Source organism: Mustelus asterias, chromosome 15 (genome assembly GCF_964213995.1).
Source record: "Mustelus asterias chromosome 15, sMusAst1.hap1.1, whole genome shotgun sequence".
Lineage (NCBI taxonomy): Eukaryota > Metazoa > Chordata > Chondrichthyes > Carcharhiniformes > Triakidae > Mustelus > Mustelus asterias.
Window position 1 is genome coordinate 7,817,374 of NC_135815.1, and position 23,520 is coordinate 7,840,893.

Sequence of the window (23,520 nt, forward strand, 5' to 3'; positions counted from 1 at the left end):
CCAGAGGTGACCCAGGACTGATCGGACTGACCCAGGGGTGACCCAGGACTGATCGGACTGAGCCAGGGGTGACCGGGAGTGACCCAGGACTGATCGGACTGAGCCAGGGGTGACCGGGAGTGATACGAATGCAGGAAAGCGTGTGGGACTCCGCCCAGCGCTCTCACAAACAGAGCAGTGTCATTGTTAACCAGATAGCGGACAAGTGGAAAAACACAAACATGTTAAACGTTTCTGGACTGGACTTACCAACACTTTGCAGCCACTTGGGACAGAGGGAGGGTGGACTTATCATTTGAACTGCTTCCTGTAATGACAGACACTCTGTGCTATATTTGGAGATTGCCTTAAAGCCGTGTCTCAGTTTAAAGTCGTTTCGGGTCTTTCTCCACTTTGACCCTGTTTACCTGTGCCCTCGATATCAGCCTTTCAATTCCCCAGTGAGGAATAGCAGGAACAGGCCATTCAGCCCATTCTCAGATACTGTTCTGTCATTCCTTAAATCACGCCCTGTCTGCACCTGATTTTATTTTTATTTATTCGTGGGACATGGGTGTCGCTGGTTGGCCAGCATTTATTGCCCATCCCTAGTTGCCCTGGGAGGGCAGCTGAGAGTCAACCACATTGCTGTGGCTCTGGAGTCACATGTAGGCCAGACCAGGTAAGGACGGGAGATTTCCTTCCCTGAAGGACATTAGTGAACCAGGCGGGCTTTTCTCACAATCGACAATGGATTCATGGTCATCAGCAGATTCTTAATTCCAGATATTTTGTATTGAATTCAAATTCCACCATCTGCCGTGACGGGATTCGAACCCGGGTCCCCAGAACATGAGCTGAGCTTCTGGATTAATAGTCTAGTGATAATACCATCGCCTCCCTTTGCCACCTTTCTGCTCCATATTTCACAAAACTCTTCCCAAACAGAAATTGACGATTCTCACAAACTCCAATTGACCCCCAAGAATGCACAGCCTTTCAAAGGAGAGAGATTCTAGAATCATCCTTGACTGGTCTGGCCCTTGGCGCAGTGGGTTAGCACTGCTGCCTCACAACGCCAGGGACGCAGGTTCAATTCCCGGCTCCCTGTGCAGAGTCTGCACGTTCTCCCCGTGTCTGCGCGGGTTTCCTTCCACACTGCAAAGATGTGCAGGTTAGGTGGATTGGCCATGCTAAATTGACCCTTAGTGTCAGAGGGAGTAGCTAGGGTAAATACCTGGGGTTATGGGGAGAGGGCCTGGGTTGAATTGTGGTCAGTGCAGACTCGATGGGCTGAATGGCCTCCTTCTGTACTGTAATGAGTCTATGCTTCTGTGCTGAAACCGCAGCACCCCAGAGGAGACCCAGGGAGACACGGGGAGAATGTCACCGTGCCACCCCCAGGTCCCAACAGCTTAATACCGGGTGCTGCAGGTTCCCCGGTCCAATCAGACCCACTCTGCCGTGACTCATTGATGATCATGTGTGGCTCTGAGATATCCAATCAGAATTCACCACCCTCGGAGCGCTTGTTAAGTTGTTAAAGGGCTGCAGCGGCCAGTCAGTCCAGCCGGGGGCAGGATCACATCCCACCCTGCCGTCAACAAAAAATGTGGGAATAAAGGGAGGCCATTCAGCCCCTCAAGCCTGTTCCTCTACTCAGTGCGATCGTGGCTGATCCGCATTGTAATAACCACCAAGCTCACACTTGGTTCACAGAACAAAATTGAAAAGAAGGTTCACCAAACACTTACATAAAAGCAAACCAATCCTGGATGTGTGTAGTCGGTCTGTGAAATCTACGGAGAGAAACAAAGCTGTCCGCTGGAATTCTCCGGTTGTTCACATCCCGTCGCTGCTGCCGGTGAGAATGGAGAATTTGGCGCTCAGCCAAATATCCATTCACGGCAGCGGGACTGGAGAATCCCAGGCGCGGGCGAGGTCGGAGAATCCCAGCTGCGAGCGTGACTGGAGAATCCCAGCCGCGGGAGGGGTCGGAGAATCCCAACCGCGGGCAAGACTGGAGAATCCCAGGCGCGGGCGAGGTCGGAGAATCCCAGCCGCGGGCAAGACTGGAGAATCCCAACCGCGGGCGAGGTTGGAGAATCCCAGCCCAATGTTTCAGGTCACTGGCCTTTCACCAGAACTCATTGACTTCCCGACCCCTGTGTTTCTCTCTCCACAGAGGCTGCCAGACCTGTTGAGTTTTTCCAGCATTTTCTGTTTTTATTTCAGATTTCCAGCATCCGCAGTATTTTGCAGTTGTACACATGTTCATCAAACACTTTGTTCACTAGAATATTGTCCATTTCATAGAATCACAGAATCCCTACAGTGCAGAAGGAGGCCATTTGGCCCATTGAATCTGCACCGACCACAATCCCACCCAGGCCCTATTCCCATAACCCCACATATTTCCCTGCTTATCCTCCTGACACTAAGGGGCAATTTAGCACGGCCAATGCACCTAACCCACACATCTTTGGACTGTGGGAGGAAACCGGAGCACCCGGAGGAAACCCACGCAGACACGGGGAGAACGTGCAGGCTCCACACAGGCAGTGACCTGAGGCCGGAATCGAACTTGGGACCCTGGCGCTGTGAGGCAGTGATTAGTACGAAGTGATCCAGATCTCAACAATCCCCTCCAAGTGAAAAATGTCTTTTGTCCATGATTTTAAATCTCTGGCCTCTTGGTTACGGAGACACTTGCCAGAGGGAAGAGTTTCATTATCTTTCGCCACACCAGGTTAGCTAGTTTTCTTGTCCCTTCCATGAGGTTTAATTCCTATTTAAGTTCTTAGCCCTGTGTTTGGTTTCTCTGGAACTCGCACAGTGTCAGTTAAGGATCCTCGCTCTTAACTGGGAAGCTGTTTTCCAATCGTGGTGTGCCTATGCCACCTGGTGAGGAAATGTGGTACTGCAAACACTGCGGGAGAAACAGAATTCTCCCTCCGGCTGTTCGCACCTCCCCACTGCTGCCAGCGAGCTCGGAGAATTTGGCGCCCAGCCAAATCTCCCTTCACTGCAGCGTGTCTGGAGAATCCCACCGGTGTGAATGGCAGGAGAATCCTGACCACAATCTATGGCCAAGATTTTCCAGCCCCATGGTGGCAAGAGTTGCCGCGGGCAGTTTCAGCAGCCCAGGCAAAAATACACCAACTCTCGGCGGGACTGGATGACCCAGGCAATAGGAGGGGCTGGAAAATCCTCCCCTATTTTGATACAGAGATCACCACTCTATTCACCATCTGTTTTAAATTAACCCTAACTCTAACCTGTGTGCAAACTCAAATAAAGAACAGTACAGCACAGGAACAGGCCCTTCGGCCCTCCAAGCCTGTGCCAATCATGATGCCCTAACTAAACCTTCTGCCCTTACTCGGTCTGTATCCCTCTATTCCCTCCCTATTCATGGACCCATCCAGATGCCTCTTAAATGTTGCTAATGTTCCTGCTTCCACCACCTCCTCAGGCAGCATGTTCCAGGCACCCACCACTCTCTGCATGAAAAACCTCCCCGCACATCTCCCTTAAACTTTCCCCCTCTCACCTTGAACCTGTGCCCCCTTGCAATTGACACTTCCACCCTGGGGAAAAAGCCTCTGACCATCCACCCTTTCTATGTCTCTTATCATTTTGTAGACCTCTATCGGGTCTCCCCTCAGCCTCTGTCTTTCCAGTGAAAACAATCCTTGTCTGGTGGTAGAACTCCTCCAATCACTAGAGAGGTTCTACTGTGACCCACAGTACAGTCAAGGTGACTTCTCCCAGAATGCTCCTCAGTGAAGTCCCTCTGCCGCCTCTACTGGATCTCAGCGCAGGTGTAGTTGGTATAAAAGGTGTATTTAGCTTCTGAAGGTACCAATCACTCCGACAGCATCTTCAGCTCCTCCTTACTGACCGATACCAATAAAGGAAGACTTGGATTTATATAATACAACACAGTTTACAACAGAACATCCCAAAACACCTTACAACCAATGAAGTGTCCCTTTCAAAGCACAGTAATTTGGGATGTTAGGTGGATTAGCCATGCTAAATTGCCCCTTAGTGTCCAAAGATGTGCAGGTTAGGGGGATTAGCGGGGTAAATATGTGGGGTTACAGAGATAGGGCCTGGGTGAGATGCTCTGTCAGAGAGTCGCCGCAGGCTCAATGAGCTGAATGGCCTCATTCTGCACTGTAGGGGTTCTATGATTCTATGTAGGAAATGTTGCAGCCAATTTGCACACAGTAAGATCCCACAAACAGCAATGTGATAATGACTAGTTGACTGCTTTAGTGATGTTCAAAAGGAAGAAATATCAGCCGGAATTTTCCCGTCCTGCTCGTCACGGGAATCGGAGCGGGTGAGGGGCGGAGCACGGGAAAGGTCCATTGACTACGGGCGGGATTTTACGGTTTCGGGATGAGCAAGGCCAGTGGTGATGGCGAAATCCTGGAACTCCCTCCCTAACAGCACTGCGGGTGTACCTACAGCAGTTCAAGAGGGCAGCTCGCCACTGCCACCTTCTGTAGCAATGGGCGCAAATGGTGCCCTTGGGCAAGATGCCCACATGAAAGAAATGGATTAAAAATGGAAGGATGATCTGTGGCAGAGAGAGAAAGGACGGGAATTGAAACAGAACACTGCATGGGCGATGTCAAAGCAAGGACAGCGCGAATGCGGTCAGCTCATTCAGATGAAGTTAGCGAGTGGGTTTACCCCAGGAGCAGGGAATCACTGACAAATGGACAATGTCCAAACAAATGTGAGTTGACCATTCAAATGTCCCTGAAGGTTAACATCACCAACCAAAGAGGAAGGGATGGCAACCAGGGTAACAACAGGAACATGGGAACAGGAGGAGGCCATTCAGCCCCTCGAGGCTATTCTACCATTCAATGAGGACATGGCTAATCTGTACCTGCCTTTGTCTCTAATCCCTTAATACATCTAGGCCAGCAAAAATCTATCAACATCAGTGTTAAAATTAACAATTGACCTGGATTTGAATCTATGTAATGAATGGTTATCTAATGCTATTAACTTGTCAGCCAATTAAGGAATCCAATTTTAAATGAATCTCACCAATTAATTACAAGACCGGATGCAGAGAGACAAGAGAAGGTTATACTGATGGAGTGAGGTAAAGTCATGGTGGGAGGAGGTTCAAAGGGGCTGTTGAGGGGTTGATTGAATTCTGTGATCTATTCCTGTGCTGCGAATTCTATGTGATGGTGTTTGATTATCAACAGCCAGTTAATGTGGTGTTACAATGACGTGACTGAACCACAACTGCATAACCTGCCAGATTAATGTCATTAGTTAACTCCAACCCTCTCTGGTACCAAGTTAACATTTCAGAAATAAACTGAGAGAGCTCGGTTAGGGAGGGGGGGTTTGGTTGTAGTTGTTCCAGGGTTTATCTCAGGGGTACTCCCCTGAGACCAGTGTAGCCCCGACAAGCCCTTCCCACTCGTTCACTGTTGACCTCGCTTATTTTTAGCTGCGAGCTGTTCTCTGCCTGACTCCCTCTCAGCTGTCCCATCACTCAGGAAGGTGAGTCGACTTCGCTACAGTGCACGGGCCAGGCTGAGGTGAGTTTACTTCTTAATCTTCCGGGGAAAAGAAAGGGGTTATTGTAACAATCCCACTTTCTGTTCAAGACACAGGTCACCTCTTCTCTGAACTTGGGGGTGCAGAGAGGAGGGAGGCTTTGTACAGAGATGGTGTGGTGTGCATTTACCATCTGTCATAGCTCACACTCAGGAAGCACAATGGGGGAAACTTAAATCCCCTTTAAATGTATTCCTTCATCACGTGACGCCATTCACTCTTTGGCTTGTTTTGGAGGGGAGAGATAGAGGCAAAAAATTGATTCAGTGATAAGTTAACCTTTTGATTTGGTGGGAATTCGCATGGTGACGCAGTGATTGGCACTGCTGCCTCACAGCGCCAGGGACCCAGGTTTGATTCCCGGCTTGGGTTACTGTCTTGGTGTGGAATCTGCATGTTCTCCCCGTGTCTGCGTGGGTTTCCTCCGGGTGCCCCGGTTTCCTCCCACAGTCCGAAAGACGTGCATTGGCCGTGCTAAATTCTCCCTCAGTGTACCCGAACAGGTGCCGGAGTGTGGGCGACTAGGGGATTTACACAGTAACTTCATTGCGGTGTTAATGTAAGCCGACTTGTGACACTGAACTCTAAACTTTAAACTGAATTGAACCCGGCAACGTTATTTCGGACATTTGCCCCTCAAACTTGGCCTCAAAGTTCAAACCTTACTTCAAGGTCACTGGGGGAAATGTCAGGTATTAGAGAATCCAATTTAAAGGGCGGAATTTTACCGGCATGTCCCGCCCGAGGCCAACGGAGAATTCCGTTCTCCGAGCCTCGCCGGAATCGGGATGGGTGCGCTGGTAAAATCCCGGCGTTTCCCGCTAAGAGCTGGTACCGTCTGTCCCAAAACAAACAAAGCTCTCGTTTTTATTATTGTGACCGGATTGGTGGGGAGAGTAACACTTGATTATTTTAAGCTGATGCGTGCTGACCCTCAGTGGGAGAGTTTATCACACGTACTAAATTAAGAAGTTGAGAAACTTCCCCAAGCAACTGGGCAGCTGTCAGTTGCTAACGGATCGGAACATCTGACTTAATCCACAGGAGCGTGATTGTGCAGTAACAGGGTTACAGCTGAGTCTGTGCAGGACATCACAGATTCACGCGAGCAAATCCATCTCTGCTTTCGAATCCCCCCACTCGGTTGCAACTGCCCCCAACCTCCCCCAGCCCTCCAAGATTACTGCACTCCAGCCACTCTGCCCTCTTCCGAATCCCCGGTTTTAATCGCTCCAACATTGCCAGCCCTGTCTCGGTCCTGAGCTCTGGAATTCCCTCCCCATCTTAGGATAAGGGGTAGCAAATTTAAAGCAAAGTTGAGGAGATTCATAGAGTTTCATTGAATCCCTACAGAAGGAGGCCATTCAGCCCATCGAGTATGTACCGGCCACAATCCCACCCAGGCCCTATTCCCGTAACTCCGTACATTTACCCTGCTAATCCCTCTGACACTAAGGGGCAATTTAGCACGGCCAATCAACCTAACCCGCGCATCTTTGGACTGTGGGAGGAAACCGGAGCACCCGGAGGAAACCCACGCAGACACGGGGAGAACGTGCAGACTCCGCACAGACAGTGACCCGAGGCTGGAATCGAACCCGGGTCCCTGGCGCTGTGAGGCGGCAGTGCTAACCCACTGTGCCACCCAAAGGGTTGTGAATGTGTGGAATTCGCTACCACAAAATGCGGTGGATGCTGGGACAGTGAGTAAATCTAAGGAGGAGTTAGACAGATTTTTAATTGGTAATGGGTTGAAGGGTTATGGGGAGAAGGCAGGAAAATGAGGAGCATATCAGCCATGATTGAATGGCGGAGCAGACTCGATGGGCCGAATGGCCTAATTCTGCTCCGATATCTTATGAACTTATAAACCTCCGTCTCTTTCCAATTGTGAGATGTTCCTCAAATCCGGCCGCCTTTGACCAAGCTTTTGGTTCCCTCTCCGTATTTATCCTCTGATGGCTCGGTGTCTGACGACACTCCTGCAAAGTGTCTTGGGATGTTTTACCTTTAAAAAGGTGCTATATCAATGCAAGTTGTTGTTGGGATTTAGCAGTATTCTAAACCTGATGCCGCTACTATTTTAAGGTAGGGGGGGACTGCAGCCCATGTAAACTCTTCATGTGCCGGCCTCGCACTATTATAATGCAGGGGTTAGCTGGGGTTAGCGGTTGCAGTTAAATGTTGGACAGAGAGACAGGGTTTAATCTAACGTCACCAGCAGAACTCTCAGCCTCTCTGATCGGAGCCTCAGGTCCTCACTTCTCTCTTGCCTGTAGTTTTCGTGGGTTCAATGCCCCATTCCTGAGATGCTCATTTCCACTATTACTACCTCGGGGCTCAACCGTTCCCCTGCTCTCCTCACTGACCTCCCGTCTTCCCTTTTATATAAACTTCCTCATCTCTACTGTCCACATCCGAACTTGCACCAAGTTCCACTCACCCATCACCCCTGACCTACCAGGAACTCAATTTTAAAATGTTCTTCAAAATGTATACAGTTAGATGTGATTTTGAGATTGGGCAGCACTCGCTGGACAATCCTGAGTGTGCTGGTAGTTACATTAACAACCAATTTACCGTAAACAGTCCAGCTCGTAAAGTGGCTCATTTGCACTTGCTAGAAGCGATGCACATTCATATTCAGGGACCCATTTTGTGCAAACAAAAGGAATATGTTCAAGACAGGTGCCATTTTCTGAATTACCCAGGGAGCTTGGGGAGCCTATAGTTCCCCATTGCTTTGTCCATAGCAATGCCTCGGCTAATCAGAGTCAACTTGCCAACCAATCAGCACCCTTTTCTCCTCCAGCATAAATTGTTGTGATTGTTTGAAATTTAGTATTCTTGTGTTTGTCCTGATGAATGCAAGATGAAAAGTTTCAGCAACACATGTCCCTCTTTTCAGCAATAGTTCTATTGTACTTGTTCACATCCCTCCGCCTTGGCCTCTTCCCTATCTCAATCTGTGATCTCCTCCAATCCTACAATCCCCTGAGGTCTCGGTGTTCAGCTTGTACACCGTTCACTCCCACTGTCCTACCATTGGGCAGCGTGCCTTCAGTCATCCAGAGCCTAAACCTCTTTGAACCTCTCCGCCTCTCCAACTCTCTTTCCTCCATTAGGAACCTTCCTCTTTGACCAAGCTTTTTGTCACCTGTCTTAATACCTCCATCATTGGCTCCATGCCAAATAACGGTCCTTCAGATGACCTTAAAGGCGCTATATAAATGCAGGCTGTTGTTGTTTGAACAATCTGGGCTTGACATTTTAGTGCAGTGTTGTATTTTCTATCGGTTAAACTGAGTTGGATGTAAAAGATCCCACAGCACCATTCAAAGGCCAACAGGGATTTGGTCCAATATCCAGCCCAATATTTATCCCACAGCCAACCTCACTGTTACCATCTGATGAGCTATTTACCTCTTTGTTTGTGGCATGGACAAAGTGGCTACATCCTGGGGTCATGGGAGGCAATACGTAGATAAATGCAGTGTTCCATCAAAAGAGAAAACCAGCACGATATCTCTGAGTTCTGCTGCTCTCAATCCAGCCATGTTGTGCTTCACGTTGGTGTTTGAGGAGCGTTGAGGACTCTGGGTCTGTACTCGATGGTGTTTAGAAGGATGGGGGGGGGATCTCATTGAAACTTACAGAATACTGAAAGGCCCTGGATAGAGTGGACGTGGGGAAGGTTTCCATCAGTCAGAGAGACTAGGATCCAAGGGCACAGCCTCAAAGTAAAGGGACGACCCTTTAGAACCGAGATGAGGAGGAATTTCTTCAGCCAGAGGGTGGTGAATCTGTGGAATTCATTGCCGCAGGAGGCTGTGGAGGCCGGGTCTTTGAGTGTACTTAAGACACAGGTAGATAAGAGGAACAAAGGTTAGAGGCAAAAGGCGGGAGAATGGGATTGAGAGATATATCAGCCATGATTGAATGGCGGAGCAGGCTCGATGGGCCGAATGGCCTAATTCTGCTCCTATATCTTATGGTCTTATGAATTCACCAAGTGAATTGAATTCTGCAGTGAAATGAAGTAAAGTTTAATCTGAGGGGTTCAAACACAGGTTCTCACTGCACTCGGCCAATGAAGCAGGTTCAAAGGAGCGACTCAGAAGAGGGAAAGGCGGAGAGGTTGAGGGAGGAAATTCCAGAGCTTAGCATCGAGACAGCTAAAGGCACGGACGCCAATGGCAGACTGATTAAAACTGGAGATGCTCAAGAGGAAAGAAGGAAAGACTTTGCATTTAACTAGCACCTTTCTCCACCATAGGAAGTACGAAAGCACTTTACAGCCAATGAAGTACATTTGAAAGTTTAGTCATGGCTGTAATCATAGAATCCCTACAGTGCAGAACGAGGCCATTTGGCCCATTGAGTCTGTACTGACAACAATCGCATGCAGGCCCGAAACCCACGTATTCACCCCAGCTAATCCCCCTGACACTCAGGGGCAATTTTGCATGGCCGATCCCCCTAACCCACACATTTTTGGAGTGTAATTTAGGAAACACAACAGCCAAATCGGCGCACAGCAAGGTGAGAATGGCCAGATGATCTGATGTTTATTGAGGGATAATTATTGACCAGGAGGCTGGAGACCACTCCCCTGCCCTCCTTCAACAGAGTGCCACGGCATCCTGGGCACCCACCTGACAGGGAAGATAGGGCCTTGGTTTCATGTCTTTGCTGAAGGAAGCACCTCACTCCTCAGTGCCGCACTAGAGTGTCCACCTTGAACTTTGTGCTGGATAATGGAATGAGACTTGAACCTAGGACCTGTTGACCCACGGAGAAATGACTGATGTACAAGGGGAAGGGGCAGAACAGTGGAGTGGGATCACCAACCCTCCCGGAATGACTGGGATTCTTCAGGAATTGGCATCAATCTCCCGGTGGCTGGGGGAAGCATTCTGGGAGATTTGAAAATGCTGCTCTAAGTGAATCAGCCTCTTCGTTGGGATTTCTGAGTCACAGCTGGATCTGACACAGCAGCATCCAATCTTAAACTGGGTGGCACAGTGGTTAGCACTGCTGCCTCACAGCGCCAGGGAGCTGGGTTCGATTCCGGCGTTGGGTGAGTGCCTGTGTGGAGTTTGCATGTTCTCCCAGTGTCTGCATGGGTTTCCTCCCGGTGCTCCGGTTTCCAAAGTCCAAAGATGTGTGGGTTCGGTGGGTTGGCCATGCTAAATTGTCCCTAAGTGTCTGAAGATGTGTAGGTTAGGGGGATAGGGCAGGAGAGGGGCCTGGTAAAATGCTCTGTCGGAGAGTCGGTACAGACTCAATGGGCCGAATGGCCTCTCTCTGCGCTGTAGGGATTCTATGATTCTAAAGAGCAAGCTATGAGAATCCTGATTGGATGGGACTTTTTGTGGGTGGACTGTGATGGGATTGGTGGAGTGGGAATTTTACTGAAGGAGGACACTTTGTCTGCTGGATCTCATTTGACACCAAGGTGAATTCTCAGGTAAGAAATACTCTTCTATTGGAAAGGAAATAACAGCCCTGCCAAAAAGAAATGATTTGCTCCTTTTACAGGTTGTAAGATAAGTCCAGATGTTATGAAGGACATAGATAGGGTAGATTAGAAAAAACTTTTCCCCTTAGCAGTGGGGTCAATAACCAGGGGGCATAGGTTTAAGGTAAGGGGCAGGAGATTTAGAGGGGATTTGAGGAGAAACCTTTTCACCCAGAGCGTGGTGGGAATCTGGAACTCACTGTCTGAAAGGGATGGAACACTCACAACATTTAGGAAATATTTAGATGAGAACTTGAAATGCCACAGCATACAATGATATGGACCAAGTGCTGGAAAATGGGGTTAGAATAGATAGATTCTTGATGGCTAGCGCAAACACGATGGGCCAAAGGGCCTCATTGTGCTGTAAAACTCTCTGACCTTGACTTTCAGAGTGATAAACTTCAGTCTCTGTTAACAGCAATAGATAAGTGCAGAGAGAAGTATGTTGTGTTCCTGAACTGGGGTCATGTACTTGGCTGAGTGCAGCAGCGAGTCACCGGGAAAGAGAATGCTGGTTGAATCATAGAATCCCTACAGTGCAGAAGGAGACTGGGTGTTAACGACACTCGCTCATCCTTCCTGCACAGCGGCCAAGAGTGAGCCCCCCCTCTGCTTCCATGTCCGAGATCTGCTCCCCTACCACTACCGAGGTGCAGCAGATGATCCAGCGAGGAGAGGCAGGCAGGATTCCATGTCTGGAACCCTCCAGCTCCAGCACAGCTAGTGTCGCTGAATCACCAGGCAATTAAACTAAATAAGGTGCAACCTTGTGCCCAAAACGATCTGCTAACTTCCTTTCGTCTTTGCATCCAAAACTCTTGCTTTAAAATAATCCCAGTTTCACTCAGAAATCCTTCACTTCCGCCGACAGCTCCTTGAACGGGACCGGCCACAGTTGGAGATCTTCATGGGTGGTAGGGCCGGAGGAGGTTACAGAAATGGGGGTTGGGGTGGGGGGGGGGGGTGGCCCATTTTAGGTGTGACAGGCTGAGATGCCCCAGAGACAAGACAGGTGCCAGATTAAACTGAGGCCTGAGGCCCAACTCCAGGTGAGGCTTCGGGCCTGCAGTTCCTGGAACGTGTCATCAACTCTGGAGCCGAAACCATCTGCCATCAAAAATGTTGCTGTGTCTATTTTACAAGGGGGTCACCGATATTGGTGAAACTGAGGTGCTTCCGGCCTAGGCACCCCTCCCCACCGGCCTAGAGATAACCCCAAAGGGGGAAGATAAAAGCAAAGGGAAAGAAAGGAGAGAGGAAAAAGAAAAGGTACGCTTATTTAAGTCGTATTCTATGTAAAATACATGGGTGGAATTTGTGAGGTGGTTTTATTCAGCTTTTTAGTTATTCCTTTGTCCCCTGACTCTCCGGTAGTCATGGAGACAGTGACAGACAGAAGCCTTTGTGATTGAATTGTTTAACCTGAAAAAGATGTAAAGGAAGTTGCATTTATAAAGCCCCGATCGCACCTCTCAGGAAAATCCCAAAGCAATCCATTTACAATTGTACAATCATACAGAAGGAAGCCATTCGGTCCATTGTGATTGTGCTGGCCCTTTGAAAGCATTATCCAATCAGTCTCACCCCACACCCCCCTCGTTCCTCTCCCTTAATCATTCAAGTATTTATGTAATTCTCTCGTGCCAGTTACTATTGAATCTGCTTCTGCCAACCTTTCAGATAGTAGATTCCAGATCAGAACAGTTTGTTGTGTACAATATGTTGCCTCTAGTTCTTCTGCCAGTTGTGGTAAATCTGTCCCCATGGTTACCAACTCTTCTGCTCCTGGAACCAGTATCTTCTTATTTTCTCTTTCAAAACTGCTCAGGATTTTGAGCACCTCCATCATATCTCACCTTTACCACTTCAGTTCTAAGGAGAATAATCCCATCTTCTCCAATCTCCACGTCCAAAAGACGTACTGGTTAGGTAGATTGGCCATGCTAAATTCTCCCTCAGTGTACCCAAACAGGCGCTGGAGTGTGGTGACTAGGGGATTTTCACAGTAACTTGATTGCAGTGTTAATGTTAACTTACTTGTGACACTAATAGATAAACTTTTTTTAAAAAATAACTGAAGTTCCTTATCCCTGAAGTATTTGAGTAATTCTCATCTGCAGCTTCTCAAGAACCTTGACATCCTTCCCAAAGTTCCCAAACTGACCACAGTCCTTCCAGCTGAGGTAACACAGTTCAATCCCATCTTTCACACACTGCAACATCTGGATGGTGTTGAGCTTCTTGGGTGTTCTTGGAACCGCACCCATCCAGGCAAGTGGGGAGGATTCCAACACACTCCTGACCTGCGTCTCGTAGATGGTGAACAAGCTTTGAGGAGTCGGGAGGTGAGTTACTCACCATGGAATTCCCAACCTCTGATCTGCTTTTGTAGCCAGAGTATTTATATGGCGAGTCCAGTTCAGTTTCTGGTCAATGGTAACCCCCAGGATGTTGACCGTGGGGGATTCGGCAGTGGCAATGCCATTGAATGTTAAAGGGTGATGGTTAGATTCTCTCTTGCTGGTGATGATCATTGCCTGGCACTTGTGTGGTGCGAATGTTACTTGCCATTTATCAGTCTGAGCTTGAATATTATCCAGGGCCAGAATTCTCCAGCTGTTCACGCCGCTGCAGTGAGGATGGAGAAGTTGGAGAATTCATTGCAGCGGGACTGGAGAATCCCAGCTGCGAATGAGTTCAGAGAATCCGGCCCCAGCTCTTGCTGCATGCGGCCACTGACTCCCCCAATATCAGAGGAATCGCGAATGGTGCTGAACATTGTGTAGTTATCAGCAAACATCCCCACTTCTGACCTTTATGATGGAGGGAAGGTCATTGATGAAGCAGGTGAAGATGGTTGGGCCGTGGACACTAACCCTGAGGGACTCCTGCAGAGATGTCCTGGAGCTGAGATGACTGACCTCCAACCACCATCTTCCTTTGTGCCAGGAATGACTCCAACCAGCGGAGAGTTTTCCCTGATTCCCATTGACTCCAGTTTCACTGGGGCTTTTATCGCCACATTTGGTCAAAAGGTGCCTGATGGAAAGGGTAGCCACTTTTACATGACCTCTGGCCTTTAACTCCTGACCCCAATATTTGCACTTAGATGGTAATGAGGTCTGAAGCCAGCCCGAAGTAGGCACAGATGAGCAGGTTATGGTTAACAACACAGGTTGTTCTGATTGGTTTCATATTCCACAGCCACTTGTGTTCTGATCTTGATCTGTTTCTGAAGCGTATCACTACCTTTGAGCAGAGATTCGAGCTGGGATGTTTAACTATATTGACCAATCAGTGCAATTTTCTTGTTGCCTGTGAACAATCTATTAAACTGGGGAGCAAGTAGGTTGGTGAGTAACAGGAGGGACTGAAGAGCAAGAACTCCGACTCTGAGCGATTAGACTCCACACCTCTCGCTGCCCAGTTCCCACGGCTCACCCAGACCACTTGCCGCTTTGATCCTGAGGTGAGCTTCCAGTCCCAAAGCCAATCCATCGCTGGGTCCATCACAAGACTGCCAACTTCCACCTGTTTGACATCGCTTCCCCCATCTGCTGCTGACACCACAGGAAACAGAGGGAGGAGTCAACCATATGACCCATCGAGCCTGCTCCGCCATTCAATATGATCCCGGCTGATCTTGTCCATCACTCAAACCTGACTCTTCCATGGGCGACGCGGTGCCACAGTGGTTAGCATTGCTGTCTCACAGTGCCAATGACCTGGGTTCGATTCCTAGCTTGGGTCACTGTCTGTGTGGAGTTTGCACGTTCTCCCCGTGTCCACGTGGGTTTCCTCCGGGTGCTCTGGTTTCCTTCCACAGTCCAAAGATGTGCAGGTTAGGTGGATTGGCTGTGCTAAATCGCCCCTTAGTGTCAGGGGGACTAGCCAGGGTAAATGCATGGGGTTATGGGGATGGGGCCTGAGTGGGATTGTGGTCGGTGCAGATTTGATGGGCCGAATGGCCACCTTCTGCACTGTAGGGATTGCTGTCCAAATTGGCCTGCCAACTTCTCTAATGTTCAAAACTCAATACCCTGTCCAAAAGCTTTGACAGAATTCAACACGGAATAGTGTTAACTTGCACATGGCTGCGAAACTCTGGCCAGAATTCTCCAGTCTCGTACATAGAAACATAGAAACTAGAAACAGGAGGAGGCCATTCGGCCCTTCGAGCCTGCTCCGCCATTCATTTTGATCATGGCTGATCATCAAATTCAATATCCTGATTCTTCCCCCTTCCACCCTTGATCCCTTTAGCCCCAAAAACTACATCTAATTTCTTCTTGAAATCACGCAACATTTTGGCCTCAACTACTTTCTGTGGTAGTGAATTCCACTCGCTGTCAGCGAGAACAGAGAATTTGGCACTCAGCCACAGCTCCATTCACTGCAGCGGGACTGGAGAATCCCAGCCTCTGAGTTCAGAAGCGTTCTTAAGTCAGATGAAGTCGTCAGTGAACTGAAAATCAATCGCAAGCTCGAACTGTAGAAACCACATCAACTGTGAACAGCCAACCATTCACCAGACATCATTGGTGGTAATATCCTTGTGGACAGCTACCTTCTCTCCATCAGGAGGCCAGGGTTGGGGATGTTCGCTGATGATTGCATGATGTTCAAAACCATTCACAACTCCTCAGGTTTTTATTTATTAGAGTCACAAGTAGGCTTACATTGACACTGCAATGAAGTTACTGTGAAAATCCCCTAGTCACCACACTTCGGTGCCAGTTCGGGTACACTGAGGGAGAATTTAGCATGGCCAATGCATCTAACCAGCACGTTTTTCGTACTGGGGAGGAAACCCACGCAGACACGGGAAGAATGTGCAAACTCCACACAGTGACCCAAGCCGGGACTGGAACTCGGGTCCCTGGCGCTGTGAGGCAGCAGTGCTAATCACTGTGCCACTCCATTATACTGGCAGAGTTTGTGCCCATTGAGCAGCAAGACCTGGACAACATTAAGGCTTTGGGTTGCTAAGTGATAAATAACTCACACTCACCATCAACCTGTGCCAATTCGAAACTCTGCTTCATGTGTGCTACCTATCCCCAAGCCCCATTCATCCATCAGCCCTGTGCTCACAAACTTACACGGACTTCCAGTAAAGCAACATTTCCATTTTCAAATTCTCAGCCTTGTTTCCAAATCCCTCCTCCATCCTCACAAGAACTAGAAGCAGGAGGAGGCCATTCAGCCCCTCAAGCCTGCTCTGCCACTCGATACAAAGATGGCTGATCTGTGTGTGGCCCTAACCCCACTTTCCTGCTTGCCCCTTGACCCCCTTATCCAACAGAAATCTGTCTCACTCGGCATCCAATATGTTCAAGGACTCACGGTTCTCTGGGGAAGAGGATTTTACAGGCGATTGACTCTCCGAGAGAAAATAAATTCTCCTTATCTCCATCCTAAATGGAAGATCCCTAATTTTTAAACTGTGTCCTCTTTGCCTTGGACTCTCTCCCTATCTCGGTGATGTCTAATTCCACCTTCAGAGATCTTTGAGCTTATCCAATGCTGGCCTCTTACACATTCTTGATCTAATTGCTCCACCAGCCTTATCTTTCTGGACCCTGGAATTGCCTCCCAAAAACCTCTCCGCCTCTTTCCCCCATTAGGACGCTGTTTAAAACGTACCTCTCTCTGGTCAAGCCTTGTTTCACCAGTCCTCATATCATCTTATGTGGCTGGGTGTCAAATGTCTTTTGCTAACGCTCCTGTAAAGCACTTTGGGACATTTTACTATGATGGGGGTGCTATATAAATGCAAATTATTGTGTCAGATCAGCTGTTTATCACTGCTTCATTTTGAGCAAGGGTGGGGGTGGTGGGGGGAGGAATTGTATGGAGGATAGGGGATGGGGGGAGGAGTTTAAAGTTTACTTATTAGTCACAAGTAAGGCTGACATTAACACTACTATGAAGTTAATGTGAAATCCCCCTAGTCGCCACACTCCGGCGCCTGTTCGGGTCAATGCACCCTAACCAGCACGTCTTTCAGAACGTGGGAGGAAACCGGAGCACCCGGAGGAAACCCATGCAGACACGGGGAGAACGTGCAAACTCCACACAGGCAGTCACCCAAGCCAGGAATCAAACCCGGGTCCCTGGCACTGTGAAACAGCAGTGCGAACCACTGTGCCACCCCCTTTGTTGTATGGGGGCAGGGGTTATCCCCTCTGTCGAATTAGCAGAATCTAGTGTGTCGGATGTGCAGACACCCAGACCCCCGGGGATCATTTCGAGGCCATGGTTGGGTCCCGCTGATGAGCCGCAGTGTCTGTGAGTGGAGAGGATCACTTTGTATTTTCAGCTGCTTTGGTGTTCCAGAAACACTGGACAACATGGCCCTATTTAGCAATGCTGTGAATAACCCCAGCCACAGAGCAGCTGCTTCCCTTCCTCATGAAGCAGAGAGATATAATTAACCACAACGGGTGCTGCACATACTATCTGTCCTCAGGGATATTCCTGTGTTGCTCACTGCACACTCGCACACTTACACTCACTTTCTCACACACACACACACTCTCACACAGAGGATAGCGCAGTGGTTAGCACTGCTGCCTCACAGCACAAGGGACCTGGGTTCAATTCCTGGCTTGAGTCACTGTCTGTGTGGAGTTTGCACATTCTCCCCGTGTCTGCGTGGGTTTCCCCCGGGTGCTCCGGTTTCCTCCCACAGTCCGAAAGGCGTGCTGGTTAGGGTGCATTGACCGTGCTAAATTCTCCCTCAGTGTACCTGAACAGGCGCCAGAGTGTGGCGACTAGGGGATTTTCACAGTAACTTCATTGCAGCGTTAATGTAAGCCTACTTGTGACTAATAAATAAACTTTAAAAACACTCATGCGCACACTCACACACTCACACACACTCACACACACACACACACACACACACACACACACACACACACACACACACACACACACACCTTGCCCTGATGCAATGTCACCGCCTGGGAAGGTAGTGGAAAGGATGGGGATCCACAGCCTGTCACAGGAAATTCTGCCTCTAATTCCAATTATCAATCGGGGTGATTTGTGAGGGCTGCCAGCATTATGCGGGGGTGGTGATGGCAGTGACGCAGTGTTATTGTCATTCAAGCAGAGATCCAGGGTAATGCTCTGAGGACCCGGGTTTGAATCCTACCACGGCAGATGTATTTAAACACAATAAAACATCTGGAATTAGAAGTCAAGAAACAGCTGCAAAGACAATGGACCCTGACGATGTTCTGGCAATAGTACTGAAGACTTGTGCTCCAGAACTTGCCACAACCCAGCCGAGCTGTTCCAGTACAGCTACAACACTGGCATCTGCCCAACAATGTGGAAAATTGCCCAGGTATGTCCTGTACACAAAAAGCAGGACAAATCCAACCCGGCCAATTACCGCCCAATCAGTCTACTCTCGATCATCAGTAAAGTGATGGAAGGGGTTATCAACAGCGCTATCAAGCAGCACCTGCTCAGCAATAACCTGCTCAATGACGCCCAGTTTTGGTTTAGCCAGGGCCACTCCGCTCCTGACCTCACTACAGCCTTGGTTCAAACATGGACAAAAGAGCTGAATGCCAGAGTGAGGTGAGAGTGACTGCCCTTGACATTAAGACAACATTTTACTGGCTGTGGTATCAAGGAGCCATAGAAACATAGAAGGAGGAGGAGGCCATTCGGCCCTTCAAGCCTGCTCTGCCATTCATCTTGATCATGGCTGATCATCGAATTCAATATCCTGATCCCCCATTTCTCCCATATCCCGAGCAAAACTGGAGGCAAGGGGAATCCCCATGACATCCAAAGACATTACCATCACTGAATTTCCCCATTGTCAACATCCTGGGTGTTACCATTGACCAGAAACTCAACTGAAACTTTCCTCTTATGAGTGAGCCTAGAACTCGGGGGCACTAGTTTAAAATTAGGGGTCACCCTTACAGGACAGGGATCAGGAGAATTTATTTCTTTCAGAGGTTTGTGTGGTCTCTCTGCCTCAGAAGGTGGTGGAAATGGGGATGATGAGTATTTTTAAGGTGGAGGTAGAGAGATTCTTGTTAGACAAGGGAATCGAAGGTTATTGGGGGTAGATGGGAATGTGGAATTTGAAATACAAACAGATCAGCAATGATCTTATTGATTTGATTTATTATTGTCACATGTATTAACATACAGCAAAAAGTATTGTTTGTTACGCGCTATACAGATAGAGGATACCGTTCATAGAGAAGGAAAGGAGAGTGCAGAATGTAGTGTTACAGTCATAGCTAGGGTGTAGAGATCAACTTAATATAAGGTAGGTCCATTCAAAAGTCTGATGGCAGCAGGGAAGAAGCTGTTCTTGAGTCGGTTGTTACGTGACCTCAGACTTTTGTATCTTTTTCCCGATGGAAGAAGATGGAAGAGAGAATGTCCGGGGTGCGTGGGGTCCTTGATTATGCTGGCTGCTTTTCCGAGGCAGCGGGAAGTGTCGACAGAGTCAATGGATGGGAGGCTGGTTTGCGTGATGGATTGGGCTACATTCACGACCTTTTGTAGTTCCTTACGGTCTTGGGCAGAGCAGGAGCCATACCAAGCTGTGATACAACCAGAAAGAATGCTTTCTATGGTGCATCTGTAAAAGTTGGTGAGAGTGAATGGCAGAACAGGCTTGAGGGGCCAAATGGCCTACTTCTGCTCCTGTTACGTATGTTCATGTGTTTGTATGAGGGCGATTGATGAACGCCTGGGGTTGAATGTGAAATATATCCCTTTGACATTATGTGATTCACTATTTCCAGTGCACATTGCCTGATAATATGATAGTTCTATTGCTCTTCCTTGTGTAGGCATCACTAATCAACAATGGAGTGCCAGAGCACCAGCAGTGATAACACTCAGGTCCCTCCTGATGGAATTGGGACACAGCAAGCTGACCAATCACCACCCAGCATCAATCAACCAGAGTCGCAGGGGATAGAGAGCCCTGCCGAAATCACCCCGGCACAACCACAACCACCCAAGGAGAGCCCAAAACCTGCCGGCGTGCCCGATCAGACACCGATGAAGATGGCCTCCCTCGGTGGGAAGGAGGCCGCCCCTGTTCAGAGTGACCCAGCCATCCCCGACATTTCAGAGGAACTGGGCAGACAGCTGGAGGACATCATCAAAACCTACGGCTCAGGGGAAAACCCAGCGGTCAAGGAGGCTGAGGGCGACGCAGAGCGAAGTGAGGCTCTGACCACCGGAGATGGGGAGTCTGAAGAGTGTAACGGGGAGGCTGAGGTGGAGCAACCGGAGCCTGCAGTGCTTGGCGAGGCAAACAGGGAGGTGGGTAAGGAACAGAGACTGGACAAGAAGAAACTGAAAGGACTGGGTGAGTACAAATTCACTCCTCACTCTTGTTGGAGTGGGAAAATGGGGGAAGAAGGGGGAGAATGTGCAGACTCCACACAGACCGTGACCCGAGCTGGGAATCGAACCTGGGAAAAGTGGGAAAGTTGCAAATTCCGTGAATGCCGTGACTGAACCCACCATCAGCACACTGTCAGGCAGCAGATCCAGATCCTAACCGCGAGCTGTGTGAAAATAGTTTTCTTCTTGTCCCCATTGGTTCATTTCCCAATCACGTTAATTCAGTGTTTTCTGCTCTAGAACTTTCTATTCGGTCCAGACACCTTGGGATTTCTAACTTCTAGTAAATTGCCTTGCAGTCTTCTCTCAGGAGAACTGCTCCAGCATCTCCAGTCTATCCGTGTAACTAAAGACAGTGGTAATGTCACAGGACTAGTAATCCCGGGGCCCAGGGGTGTGGGTTCAAATCCCACTCCGGCAGCCGATTTAGTTAAATCAATCTGGAATTGAAAGCTAGCCATCAGTACCGGTGACCACAATCATCGATTGTGGTAAAAACTTATCTGGTTCCTTTAGGAAGGAAATCTGCCGTCCTTACCTGGTCTGGCCTACATGTGAGTCCAGACCCACAGCAATTTGGCTGGCTCCTTCCTGCCCTTTGAACTGGTCCAGAGTTCAGGACAATTAGGGATCGGTAGCAAATGCAGGTCTTGCCAGCGATGCCCACATCCCATGAAAGAATGTTAAAGACCCAGACCCACGATTCTTATTCCCTGAGAGTAAATGGAGTGGAGATACAGAGCAGCCATGATCGAATTGGACAATGGAATAAGTTCAAGCGATTGTACGATCTCCTCCTGTTCACATCCTCCTCTGACCCCTCCCCTTTGACAGTGCCTCTTCCCCCCCCCACTAACTTCTCTCCCGCTCAATCATAGAAACACTACAATGCAGAAACAGGCCATTCGGCCCATCAAGTCTGCACCGACCACAATCACACCCAGGCCCTACTCCTATATCCCTACACGTTTACCCGCTAATCCCTCTAACCTACGCACCTCAGGACAGTAAGGGGCAATTTTAGCTGTTTTCAATGTTCAGAGCTTATTTATACAGTCTTGGAGTCAGAGGTTTACAGCATGGAAACAGGCCCTTCGGCCCAACTTGTCCATGCCGCCCAGTTTTTACCACTAAGCTAATCCCAATTGCCCACGTTTGGCCCATATCCCTCTATACCCATCTTACCCATGTAACTGTCTAAACGCTTTTTAAAAGACAACATTGTACCCACCTCTAATACTACCTCTGGCAGCTTGTTCCAGACACTCACCATTCTCTGTGTGAAAAAATTGCCTCTCTGAACCCTTTTGTATCTCTCCCCTCTCACCTTAAACCTATGCCCTCTAGTTTTAGACTTGCCTACCTTTGGGAAAAGATATTGACTATCTAGCTGATCTGTGCCCCTCATTATTTTATAGACCTCTATAAGATCCCCCTCAGCCTCCTATATCGTCCTTTCGTCTAGGTTGTCTGGGCAAATATTATTTTCCATTGTTTGAAATACCTCAAACAAATGTTTCTGGATGTGATTTAGCAAACATTTTTGTCAAACGCCTTTCCCTGTGAGAGGTCTATTCCTCAGAGATTTTTGTTTTAAATTTAATTTGAAATTTCGCAGCCTGTAATGTTGTCAGCGGTGGATCAATGGGCAGCTCTCTCACCTCTGAGCCAACATGTCAGTGGGTTCAAATCCCAGCCCCGAGGAGCTGAGTACAAAGTCCTGGCTGACGCTCCAGTGCAGCAAGTTTGCGACAGGGAAGCTTTTGTTACACAATCTCCAATCTATGTTCAAAAGGCAGCAATGCGTTGGGGAATGGCAGCAGGCAAGCATGTCTCATTGGATAACTCTTCCAAAGAGCTAGTGCAGACGCAATGGGCCAAATGGCCTCCTCCAAAGACGTGCAGGTATGGTGGATTGGCCATGCTAAATTGCTCCTTGGCGTTAGGGGGGACTAGCTCGGGTAAATGCGTGGGGTTATGGGGGAAAGGGTCTGGGTGGGATTGTGGTCAATGACTTGATGGGCCGAATGGCCTCCTTCTGCACTGTAGGATTCTATGATTCTGTACCGTCACTATTCTATTTTCTATTTCCTACAATAGAGGTGATTTTTTTTTTTTGGATAGGCATCTGGCATTTTTCATGATTATTTTCTCAACGCCAATCCTCAGAGTGCAGCATCCATCGGATATCTTGTGGCTGTCACCTTACTGTGAACAACCCTCTTGTCTTTTTGTCTCTGACACAGGGAAGGACCTTGCCGTCTTGATGCAGAATCTGAGCAAAACCAGCTCAGCTGAGGAGAGGCAAGATGCTCTGATCGGGAAGTATGCTGAGCTGGTGAGTAAAGGAAATTTTATCTTCCTGTTCCTCCCCCCTCCTCGTTGCGAAACAGCTCCGGAATCAGGAAACCACCCAAGTTGCCAGTTCTTAACCAGCAGCTCCAGCTGGAGGGCTGTGGGCTATTTGACCAGGCGATGCTTCAAGGGCGACCAGGTCCCATTCTCACCTGATGCCCATGTCTATATGAACCAGTTGTGGTGTGGTAACGTGATAATGTCACTGGCCTTGTAATCCAGAGACCCAAGACCCTGGAAACGAGGGTTCAAATCCCACCATGGCAGCTGGTGGAATTTAAATTCAATTTAAAATAAAAAAATCTCAAAAGTAAAGCTCACCTCAGTAATGACGACCGTGAAACTGTCATAAAAATCCACCTGGTTCTCAAAGTCCTTCAAGGAAGGGTGGCACAGTGGTTAGCACTGCTGCTTCACAGCGCCAGGGACCTGGTTTGATTCCCGGCTTGGGTCACTGTTTGTGTGGAGTTTGCACGTTCTCCCCGTGTCTGCATGGGTTCCCTCCAGGTGCTCCAGTTTCCTCCCACAGTCCAATGATGCACAGGTTAGGTTGACTGGCCATGCTAAATTGTCCCTTAGTGTCGGGGATTTGCAGGGTAAATATGAGGGGTTACGGGAATAGGGCCTGGGTGCGATTGTTGTCGGTGCAGACTCAATGG

The 23,520-nt window shown here is 48.7% G+C and overlaps 1 protein-coding gene across 2 annotated transcripts in view; it reads left to right on the forward strand.

Annotated features, from left to right (window-relative positions):
• Window positions 1–5,096: 5,096 nt before the first annotated feature.
• The window catches only part of txlnba (taxilin beta a), a 38,654-nt gene continuing 20,230 nt past the window's right edge, over window positions 5,097–23,520 (forward strand). Inside the window, exons 1-4 of one of the 2 annotated variants that reach the window (XM_078229430.1) lie at window positions 12,248–12,373; window positions 13,225–13,449; window positions 19,942–20,468; window positions 22,753–22,844. In XM_078229430.1, the coding sequence (XP_078085556.1) occupies window positions 19,958–20,468; window positions 22,753–22,844 (603 nt within the window). In that variant the 5' untranslated portion in view covers window positions 12,248–12,373; window positions 13,225–13,449; window positions 19,942–19,957. Of the gene's footprint in view, window positions 5,562–12,247; window positions 12,374–13,224; window positions 13,450–19,941; window positions 20,469–22,752; window positions 22,845–23,520 lie in introns of those variants that run through there. The other variant, XM_078229429.1, reaches the window with a different exon arrangement.